This window comes from Cetorhinus maximus, chromosome 6, assembly GCF_964194155.1.
Source record: "Cetorhinus maximus chromosome 6, sCetMax3.hap1.1, whole genome shotgun sequence".
Classification (NCBI taxonomy): Eukaryota; Metazoa; Chordata; class Chondrichthyes; order Lamniformes; family Cetorhinidae; genus Cetorhinus; species Cetorhinus maximus.
In genome coordinates, this window is record NC_135884.1 from 154712845 (window position 1) to 154724478 (window position 11634).

General features: G+C 43.4%; 1 protein-coding gene across 2 annotated transcripts in view; it reads right to left on the reverse strand.

Annotated features, from left to right (window-relative positions):
- The window catches only part of lsm14ab (LSM14A mRNA processing body assembly factor b), a 90754-nt gene extending 81793 nt beyond the window's left edge, over positions 1-8961 (reverse strand). Inside the window, exon 1 of one of the 2 annotated variants that reach the window (XM_078544690.1) lies at positions 8719-8961. In XM_078544690.1, coding sequence (XP_078400816.1) covers positions 8719-8839 — 121 coding nt within the window. In that variant the 5' untranslated portion in view covers positions 8840-8961. The remainder of the gene's footprint in view (positions 1-8718) is intronic. The other variant, XM_078544691.1, reaches the window with a different exon arrangement.
- Positions 8962-11634: the final 2673 nt, after the last annotated feature.

Here is an 11634-nt window from a genome sequence, read left to right on the forward strand (position 1 = left end):
AAGAGGAGGCCAAGGGGTGATTGAATTGAGGTGTACAAAATTATGAGGGGCCTAGATAGGGTAGACAGAAAAGACCTAGTTTAGAGGTTAATTACCATGGGGCATAGGTTTGATGTGATTGGTAGAAGGATTAGAGGGGACATGAAGAGAAACCTTCTCACCCAAAGGGTGGTGGGCATCTGGAATTCACTGCCTAAATTGGTGATTGAGGCTGAAATGCTCAACTCATTGAAAAGGTACCTGGATCTGCACCTGAAGTGCTATAACCTGCAAGGCTACGGACCAGGTGATGGAAAGTGGGATTAAATTGAATGGCTAGTTTGTTTTTTATTCTTTTTTTTGACCAGCATGGACATGATGGGCTGAGTGGCCTCTTTAAGCACTGTAACTTTTTTATGGATCTATGATGGGCAAGCCCAGCACATCAGTGCAAAAGGCAAGGTTGAAGCATTTGCAGCCAGCTTCAGCCTGAACGTTAAGAGGTGAATTGATTGAAACATAAGATCCTGAGGGGATTTTTAAGGCAAAGGTAGATAGATTCTTGATAAGCAATGGGGTGATATATTATCAGGGGCAGGCAGGAACGTGGAGTTGAGGTTACAATCAGATCAGATATGATCTTATTGAATGGCAGAACAGGCTGGAGGGGCCGAGTGGCCTCCTCCTGATTCATATGCAAGTGCCGAGTGACTGAGCCATCTTGGCATCCTCCAGAGGATCCCAGCATCACAGATGCCAATCTTCAGCCAATTCAATTAATTTCCTGTGATATCAATGAATACTGCAAAGGCTATGGTCCTGACAATGTTCTGGCAATAGTACTGAAAACTTGTGCTCCAGAACTAGCCATGCCCCCTAACCAAGATATCCTAGTACAGTAACAACACTGGCATCTACCCAGCTATGTGGAAAATTGCCCAGGTATGTCCTGTACACAAAAAGCAGGATAAATCCAACCCGGCCAATTACTGCCCCTTCAGTCTACTCTCGATCATCACTAAAGTGATGGAAGGGGTCATCAACAGTGCTATCAAGGGACACTTGCTTAGGAATAACCTACTCACTGGCGCCCAGTTTGGGTTCTGCCAGGGTCACTCAGCTCCTGACCTCATTACAACCTTGGTTCAAACATGGACAAAAAAGCAGAACTCCCAAGGTGAAGTGAGAATGATTGCCCTTGACATCAAGGCAGCATTTGACTGAGTGTGACATCTAAGGAGCCCTAGCAAAACTGGAGTCAATGGGAATCAGGGGGAAAACTCTCCACTGGTTGGGGTCATACCCAGCACAACAGAAGTCAGGTGTGGCTGTTGGAGTTCAATCATCTCAGTTCCAGAACATAACTGCAAAAATTCCTCAGGGTAGTGTCCTAGGCCCAACCATCTCGAGCTGCTTCATCAATGACCTTCCTTCCATCATAAGATCAGAAGTGGGAATGTTCGCTGATGATTGCACAATGTTCAGCATCATTCGTGACTCCTCAGATACTGAAATAGTCAGTGTCCTTTAACAGCAAGAGCTGGACAATATTCAGACTTGGGCTGATAAGTGGCAAGTAACAGTCATGCCACACAAATGCCAGGCAATGACCACCTCCAACAAGTCAGAAACTAACTATCTCCCTTTAACATTCAATGGCATTACCAGCACTGAAATCCCCAACTATCAACATTCTGGGGGTTACCATTGACCAGAAACTGAACTGGACTAGCCATGTCAATACTGTGGCTGCAAGAGCCAGTCAGAGGCTGGGAATTCTGCAGATAGTAACTCACCTCCAGACTCCCCAAAACCTGTCCACCTCTACAAAGCAGGAGTGTGACAGAATACTCTCCACTCGCCTGGATGAGTCGAGCTTCAACAACACTCAAGAAGCTCAACACCAACCAGGACAGAGCAGCCTGCTTGATTGGCACCCCATGCACCACAATAAACATTCACTCCCTCCACTACCAACTCACAGCAGCAGCAGTGTGTCCCATCTACAAGATGCACTGCAGCAACTCACCAAGGTTCATTAGATAACACCTTCCAAACCCACGACCTCTACCACCTAGAAGAACAATGGCAGCCAATGCATGGGACCCCCACCATCAGGAAATTCCCCTTCAAGTCACACACCATCCTGATTTGGAACTATAATTGCCATACCTTGACTATCATTGGGTCAAAATCCTGAAACTCCCTCCCTTACAGCACTGTGGGTGTTCCTACAACACATGGACTACAGCAGTTCAAGGCGGCAGCTCACCACTTCCTTCTCAAGGGCAATTAGGGATGGGCAATAAATGCTGGCCTAGCCAGCAATGCCCACATCCCATGAATAATAATAAAATAAAAAACAGACATTGTAAGAAGAAAGTAGCTAAAATAAATGTTGAACCTTTTGAGGATGAGACTGAGGAATTAATAACGGGACACAAGGAAATGGCAGAGACTTGAAAATAATATTCTGTATCTGCCTTCACATTGGAAAACACAAAAAGCATCCCAAGAATAGCAGAAAATCAGAGGGCAAAAGGGAAGGAAGAACTTAAAACAATTATGATGACTAGAGAAAACGTACTCCGTAACTTATGGGTCTCAGCGCTGACAAGTCCCATAGACCTGACCACCTGCAGCCTAGGGCGTTTTCTTCACTCAGAGGGTGGTGAATATTTGGAATTCTCTACCGTAGAGTGCTGTGGAAGTTCAATCACTGAGCATGTTCATGGCAGAAATCAATAAATTTCTGGATGCTAATGACATCAGGGGATATGGGAATAGCTTGGGAAAGTGGCATCGAGGTCGATGATCAGCCATGATCAAATTAAATGGTTCAATGGGCCAAATGGCCAGCTCCTGCTCCTCTGTTCCTAAAAGAAGTGTCTGCAGAGATAGTAGACGCTTGGTTGCAATCTTCCAAAATTCCGTTGACTCTGGAAAGGTCTGGCAGATCGGAAAACGACAAATATCACACTTCTATTCAAGAAAGGAAGGAGGTAGAAAGCAGGAAACTATAGGAATGTTAGCCTAACATCTGTTACTGGGAAAATACAAATCACCCAGGACGAGGCTGTCATGTGGTATGTTAGCATCTAATAGGTTTTGTTTAATGAATGTTAAATACCCTGTGCTTGAAGGTAATAAGCTGAACAGGTGCTGGATGTTGATTTGTTAATTATACTCAATTGTATACAAGGAAGAGACAGCCAGCACTGGTTTGATATGTTTCCTTTAATATTTGACTTTTTGTTTGCAGTGTCCCTTTAAGGGGCTGCATCTTGTTTTGTCCCTTGTTTTTCCTAATTTAGTTTAATTAGTTTAATCAAATGAGCGCCCTGGCTCTCTGGTGTGTGAGATGGGAGAAGTTAGCTCTGTACTGGGCAATAAACATTCTCTACCTAAACATCTGAGTTTCTTGTATCCTTCACATCCAGGCTTGGGAGTTAGCCAACATGGCCCAGTGGGTCACATCCCTGACCCTGAGCCAGGAGCTCTGGGTTCAAGTCCCACCCCTGGACTTGATGGCCAAGGAAGGAGCGTTCATAAAGCAACCACACAAGTATCAACTTGTAAATCCTTCCAATATATGCCAATGGCGGGTGATAAGAGGGGGACAGATTCCTGGTCAGCCATGTGACGACAAGAACTTTGGAGCCTCCACCATCACTATCCCTAACTCCAGGCTGCAACATTCATGTACAAGTACATGTTGCACAGTAACTTGGAAGTCTTGGGTGGGGGTGGGGCAGTTGGCTGGATGGCCAGTATGGATCAGATTGGATTCAGGATCTGCCCCTTTGCCCTACCCGTGGTGGAGGTCATGGCGCTAGGGGTCTGACCTGCTCTCAGGCAGAGAACACAAGAAGAAGCAGGACATTTAGAATATGTTAAAACCATGCTGACTTTGCTCGATTGTATGAAAGGGAAATCGTGTTTGACAAATTTATCGGAGCTCTTTGGGGGTATAACAAGTACAGTGGATAAAGGGGAGCCAGTAGATGTGGTATATTTGGATTTCCAAAAGACATTCGATAAACTGTCAAAAAGATTACTAAAGGGGAATTGGATAAATATTTTAAGGAGAAGAAACTGCAGGGATATAGAGATAGAGCCAAGGAATGGAACAAACTGGGTTGTTCTTCAAAACAGCAGGTGCAGACTCAATGGCTGATACTGCGTTTTGATTCTATGAATTGCACAAGAGCTCATGGTGTTGGGGGTGATATGCTATCATGGATAGAAGATTGGCGGTCGGTCGGTCAGTGAGTGAGAGAGAGACACAGACACACACACCGACAGGGGGGAAACAAAAGATGCAGGTTAGCTGTCCATGCGCACACATTTATGTTGTGATGTTTTTATAAGTGAGAGGTTAGACAGTGTATGTTGGTCCTAGTTGTTAGAGTCCGTCTCTTTGGCTGCTCTTGGCTCATGCTCAGGCCTGGCAACCAATGAGGGTCCCTATTGCAGTGGCAGCTTCTCGCCCTCGTCCAAACATGACAGAGGGGGAGTACAGCAGCAGGAGCTTCTCTTTCAATCCTCCTGATTGTCACGTGCATAACAATCAGCAACAGAACAACAAGCAGCGACATTTTAAACATACAACTTCTCTCACCCTGGCTCAATGTGGCGTTAACAAAGCACCCAATGGGGGAGCGAGTGAGAGTGCATCTTTAAAAGGATCGCTGGACGGACAGGAGCCCAGCACTTGGTCATAGTTAAATATTGGTGAGAGGAGCAGTAAGGGGCTTACATGCCGGGATTACAGGCGGTGAGCTGTCTCCATACTGGACAATAATGTGATGTTGTCAATAACTTGGTGGAGTGAAAGGAATTGGCTCAGACCATGCTTTTTGCTTTCGACTTTCTGCCATGAAAAAACAAACAAGAAAATAAATAAGAAGGGGAGTGGAGAACTGGATCAGACCGTGAACAACTTATAACGGCAAAAGGATCACTGGTGCCTTCCTTACAGAAAAATCTCAGAAAAAACCCAATTCACATTCATATTTTGGGATGGCTGGAACTCCGATTATAAAATATGCTAGCCATTCGCAATTTTGCCCTTTGCGAGAATTCGTGGGAACGTAACCCTGTGAATGGCACGAGTTTACTGTATTTAAATGGAGAGACTGCAGAATGCAGTAGCACAAAGGGATCTGGGTAACTTTGTACATGAAAACATGCAAATACAGCAAGTAGTTAGGAAGTCACATGGAACATTGGACTTCATTGCAAGGGAGATGGAGAATACAAGTAGGGAAGTCTTGTTACAGCCATACAGGTCATTGCTGAGACCAAACATTAAGAATACAGTGAACAGTTTTGGTCACCTAATTTAAGGAGGGATAGACTTGCATTGGAAGCAGCTCAGAGAAGGTTCAGTATGTTGATTTCTGGGATGAAGGGGTTGTCTTATGAGGAAACATTGAACAGGATGGACCCATACTCATTGGGGTTTAGAATAATGAGAGGCGATCTTATTGAAACATAACAGATCCTGAGAGGACTTGATAGGATCGATGTTGAGAGGATGTTTCCCCTCATGGCAGAATCTAGATTAGGGGGCACAGTTTAAAAATAAGGGGTCTCCCATTTAAGACAAAGTTAAGGAGAAATGTCTTTTCAGAGGGCCATTAATCTTTGGAATTCACTCCTGAGAGAGCACTGGAGGCTGGGTCATTGAATATATTCAAGGCTGAGTTAGACAGATTTCTAATCAACAAGGAAGTCAAAGATTATTGGAGATAGACAGGAAAGTGCAATTAAAGCCACAATCACATCAACCATGATCTTATTGAATGGCGGAGCAGGCTCGAGGGACCAAATGGCCTCTTCCTGCCTCTATTTATGTTATGTCCCCATGGTGACCTGGGCTGCAGCTCCCTGAAGCCAAGTATATCCTTTCTTAAGCAAGGAGACCAAAACTATACACAAAAAAAAAAAATCAGGTGTATTCTCAAAGCTCTTTATGTGTAATTCATTAGTGGGAATTATTTTGTAATACACCACAAATACCAGAAAGACTAGTACTTACCCCAAATCAAAAATTCAGCCCACACACCGAGCATTTGCTGCTGACTGGCTGCTCAATAGTCAAAAGGCAGACAGAGGAAATGCAGCTTCCTGATCTCAGCCAAGGCTATCTGAGTAAAATCATCAGGTGGGAAGTTTCCCTTTGCCTTCCCAGCATCAAAAACAAGAGGTCAAAAACTATCATACCAACACTCCAAGTCCAAGGGCTTAACTTATTGTAAAGATTTATGAACTACAAAAATCAACAGAAAGTTGTCAGACAAGCTATTTTAAGTAAATCACTAAGGTAGTTTTCATCCAACAATTGTGGGCAAGTTTTCAAAACTGAGTTTACCAGTGGCCTTCACAAGTGGGCTGCAAGTTCAGACCTCTGTCTGTTTATATCTGCTCACACTGCACGCAGATGGTCAGGATGTGTTTGATAGCCAAATATATTATTTCTCTCATATGATTTATTTAATAAAAATTTTCTGGTGACGACAGCACTGTTTGCTGCTGGGGTAGCCAACACTGTCTTTCAGGTTTTGGGACAAGGTGCACCTCAAGAGTGTCAATCTTAGCAAGTCTAGATTTTTAAAAAGTGACCATGGGGTGACTTGATTTAACATTACGATGAGGTTTGACAAGTTAAACATGAGATGTTCTCACCTTTTGGGGAGTCCAAAACTAGGGGCCATAAATATAAGATTGTCACTAATAAATCCAATAGTGAATACAGGAGAAACTTCTTTACCCAGAGTGGTGAGAATTTGGAACTCAATACCACAAGGTGTAGATGTGGTGAATAAGAACACAAGAAATAGCAGTAGACTCGGTGGTCCCTCGAGCCTGTTCCATAAATTAAACAAGATCATGGCTGATCTTCTGCATTAACTCCACTTTCCCGTCTACTCCCACATCCGTTCATTCCTTGAGGGATTAAAAATCTACCGATCTCAGTCTTAAATATATTCAGTGATTATGCATCCACAAACCTCTGGTCAGACAAGTCCAAAGGTTCACATCCCTTTGAGTGATGAAATTACTCATCTCAGTCCTAAATGTTTGAACCTCGCATCCTGAGGCAATTCCCTCATGTTCTCGGTTCCACAGAGTGGGGAAACAACCTCTAAGTGTCTGCTCTTTGAAGCCCCTGCTCAATCTTTTCCGTTTAAATGAAAACACCTTTCATTCTTCTAAACACCAGAGAATATAGGTCTAATTTACTCATCATAGGACAACCACTTCATCCCAAGAACCAATCTAGTGAACCTTTGCTGTACCACCTTCGAGGCAATATATCTTTCCTCAATATGTATTTAAGGGGAAGCTAGATAAGTACACGAGGGAGAGAGGAATAATAGAAGGATATGCTGACAGGGCAAGATGAAGTAGAGTGGGAGGAGATTGATGTGGGATTTCAATTCTGGCCAACATGAAACTCGTTGGGACAAATGGGTCTATTTCTGCATTGTCAATTTTATGTAATTTGGTTGAGAAAGCAGTTAAAAAGACACCATTTTAGGAGTCCCAGTATGAAAACTGTGTGTTATATTTGTTCAAGGGAGGTGGGCATCACTGGCTAGGCCAACATTTATTGCCCATCCTAAACATATTATTGCTTCCCTAGTTAGTATATTGGAAGCTTGTCAATATTGGACTAAATCCTCAACATAAAAACAGATGGCTATTTAACCCAAGTAAGCAAATAGTGCACTCTAATTGCATCAATCCATTATCATAGTTGAAGCTATTTTTTTTCCCCCAAACTAAAACACTGCTCAAGAAACTGCCTTCACAATTTAACATGTGCACAGATTAAGTTCAAGTGTAATTGTTTGAGGTATTATTCTTTATGTGAAAACAGGGGGAAAAGTGGAGAAAGAGAGAGACTTGCCAATAACGAGACAGAAATAACTTGAAACATAAAAATCCCTTCTACATGTAGATTACAACTTCAAAGTAATCCAGAGACAACCAACTCTTAAATAGTCCCTGGGACGTAGCTGCATTGTCACCAGATAAAACAAAGTTACTGTAAATTAACACTTCACAGAACTTTACGCACAGAAATCTCCGCATACAATTTTGTTTTGAAGGGGAGTCAGCAATGTTTATGTGGCAAAAAAAAATAAATAACGGATGAAAACATCAAAGTAGAGAGGACCCCTTGGGACAATGAACTGCAGAGAGTAACGGTGCATTCGGATTTTTACAGACAAAACGGGTTGGTTCAGAAACTGAAACTTAAAACTGATAGTTAGATGAAGAAAGAGTAAAGCGAAACCAATTGTTTTTTTTTTATTTGTGATGATGTGGATAGCAGGTTGTCTCTAAAGCCACCAAAAACCCCTCCACCCACCACCCAACTTCTTGACATATCCAAATCAGAACATCCACTTTCTCTTCAATTTGGCAAATTTCACATTTGTTTCAAATAAAAAAAAGTGAGGAAACAATCACATTTTTTTTTAAAAATCAGACCGAAATACAATTAAATCCACTTGAGAGAGCAGAAGCTCTTGTTGACAAACCCCGCCATTTTAAATCGTTTTTAAATGGGATAAAGCACCCGAGGCTGAAATAACAGAGCTAAAGCCTTTCTGCGGCAAGACTACCGAAAGGCCGAGGGTTATTTTAAAGTGGGGTTTATTCAGGGCAGGCGCCGGGTCCGTTGTGCCTAGGCCCGGCGCCCTCCTGCCGCTCTGCGCCATTTACCTTTGGCTAAAGCGACGGTGGAGTTCTCGGTGTCGATGGTGTACAAAATCCCCTCGTACCGGATCTCCGCCTTGGAAATAAGGCTGATTTTACTGCCGATGTAAGGAGTACCCCCGCTCATGATGCCAGCCGGACGGTGCCCAGCACTCTGCGAGCCCGCTGAGGCGGCGGATGGACGCGGATTGAGTCGGCGTCTCTTGCCCGTCCCGCTGCGGCCTTTCTCTCTCTCTCTCTCTCTCTCCCCCTATCCCGTGACGTTAGCTCAGGCAGCAGTTAACATGGCGGCCTTCATATTCCAGTGAGCAGGCCCTTCCCCCACCCACTCACTCACCCACTCACTCACTCACAACAGGCAGCAGCACCAACACCACTGTAGACAATAAAACAAACACACAACAAGCTTTTTGGGCAATAAACACAAAAATAAAAACAAAAAAAACTGCGGATGCTGGAAATCCAAAACAAAAAACAGAAACAGAAATACCTGGAAAAAAAACTCTGTTTTTCCAAGCTTTTGGGAAAGTTCTACCACTGAATTCTCCAACATCAACTCAAAAAACATTACTCAAGAACCTTGAATCAAAAAAAATTCTGATGTTTGCGTGCCCGAGGAAAGACCGGATAAACGTCGGTGCGAAAAGTTATTTTACAATTTATTTTGGAGGATTGTCCTTTTATCTGCACGTTTTATTTTTGACTTTTTTTTTCCCCCAGAGCAACTTGAGAAACCTTGTTTTTTTTTCCCCCAATTAAAACAATCATTTATTGCGAACAATTTGAAAATTTTCATTAGGGTCTATTCAACCATAATTGAATTTTTGCACAACTAAAAGTTGGATTTCCAAAATGCATTTGGAAATTCATTTAGATGTAAAATACCCAACTTAGAATAGACCAAACACATAGAAACACACATGCTTGACTCAAAGATAAAAACAAAAAGCTAAAAGCTACTGCGGATGCTGGAAATCCAAAACAAAAACAGAATTACCTGGAAAAACTCAGCAGGTCTGGCAGCATCGGCGGAGAAGAAATTCTCCGCCGATGCTGCCAGACCTGCTGAGTTTTTCCAGGTAATCATGCTTGACTCAAGCTTGTTGGGAAGATAGAAGCAAGGAGTTAAAGTGAGGTGTTGCGTGAAAATGAGTTTGGAGCCATTGCGGTAGAGCTTTGTCTCCCTTTTTCACTGAATTATCTGACTTTTTAAATTCCTGAAAATAAGGAGATTGAGAATGCTATCAGATGGTTAAAAGAACATAGAAGCAGGAGTAGACCTCACAGGCCATCAAGCCTGCTCTGCCACTAAACATGATCATGGCTGATCTTGGGCTTCATCTCAATTTTCCTGCCCACTCCCTGAACCCTTAATTCCCTGAGAGACCAAAAATCTGTCGATCCCAGCCTTAAGTATATTCAATGATGCATCCACAACCCTCTGGGGTGGAGAATTCCAAAGATTCACAAACCTTTAGGTGAAGAAATTTCTCCTCATCTCAGTCCTAAATGATTGGCCCCTTTTCCTGAGACTGTGACCCTGTGTTTTCGATTCCCCGGCCAATGGAAACTATCTCTCAGCGTCCACCCGATCAAAACCCTTCAGAATTTTATAGGTTTTGATGAGATCACCTCTCATTCTTCTAAACTCGAGAGAACATAAACCCAATTTACTTAGCCTCTCATCATAGGACAACCCCCTCATCCCAGGGACCAATTTAGTGAACCTTCGCTGTACTGCGTCCACAGAGTTAATTAAGGGCATATCATTAATTAAGTTGCGTGAGTGGACATAAGCGCAAATTGGTGAAAAGTAATTTTTGAATGAGTAACAGGAAATTCTACCAGAGTCATCCAGGAGTTCCAAGGATGAGCAATTGGTCTCCTAGGCTTCTGGCAACGCAGGGAGAGTTGTTCGTTGAATGCTCATTTTGCTGTGCCATTGCTTTTGTGGCTTGCAGTGTTTCTGGTCCTTGCTTGTTGTCCTGCACTGGAAATGCAGTTCACCCCCATCCCCCTCTCCTTCTGCTATGATGTCATTGAAAGAGGCAGGATGATGTTTCCCGGCCGAATTTCTGCCACTTTAGCCTTTACACGTAAATGAAAAAAATGGCCTTAAGTGAGATTAAGCACAAAATCTGGGCTGACATTTCAGTGACATATTGAGGGAGCGTTGCACTGTTGGGAAAGCCACTTCTCAGATGAAGCATTAAAATAAGGCCCTATATACCCTCTCAACTGGGAGTAAAACAGCTCATGGCACCATCAAAGGAGAGCCTGGTGAACAGTTTTGGTGGGGGAGGGAAGGTGGTGGGTGGGGACATAGGGACAGGGGTGTCCATCTTTCCAGACCAATATCTATCCCCCAATTTATGCCACTATAGATCACCTGGTTATTATCTCATGGCTGGTTGTGGGAGCTTGCTATGCACAAATTGGCTGACATACTTGCCCATATTACACCAGTGACTATGTTTGAAAAGTTGGCTGCAAAGCACGATGGGACATCCTAACATCTTGAAAAGTGCTATAGGCAGAGGAGCAGAAGTAGGCCATTCAGCCCATCGAGTCTGCTCTGCCATTCAATGACACTATGGCTGATCTGATAATCCTCAACGCCACTTTCCTCCCTTTTCCCATAACCCTTGATTCCTTAACTGATTTTTTTTTTTATTCATCCACAGGATGTGGGTTTCACTGGCTGGGCCATCACTTATTGCCCATCTCTAATTGCCCTTGAGAAGGTGGTGAGCTGCCTTCTTCAACAGCTGCAGTCCATGTGGTATAGGTACACCCACAGTGCTGTTTGGGAGGGAGTTCCAGGGTTTTGACCCAGCGACAGTGAAGGAACGGCGATATATTTCCAAGTCAGGATGGTGAGTGACTTGGAGGGGAACTTCCAGGTGGTGGTGTTCCCATCTA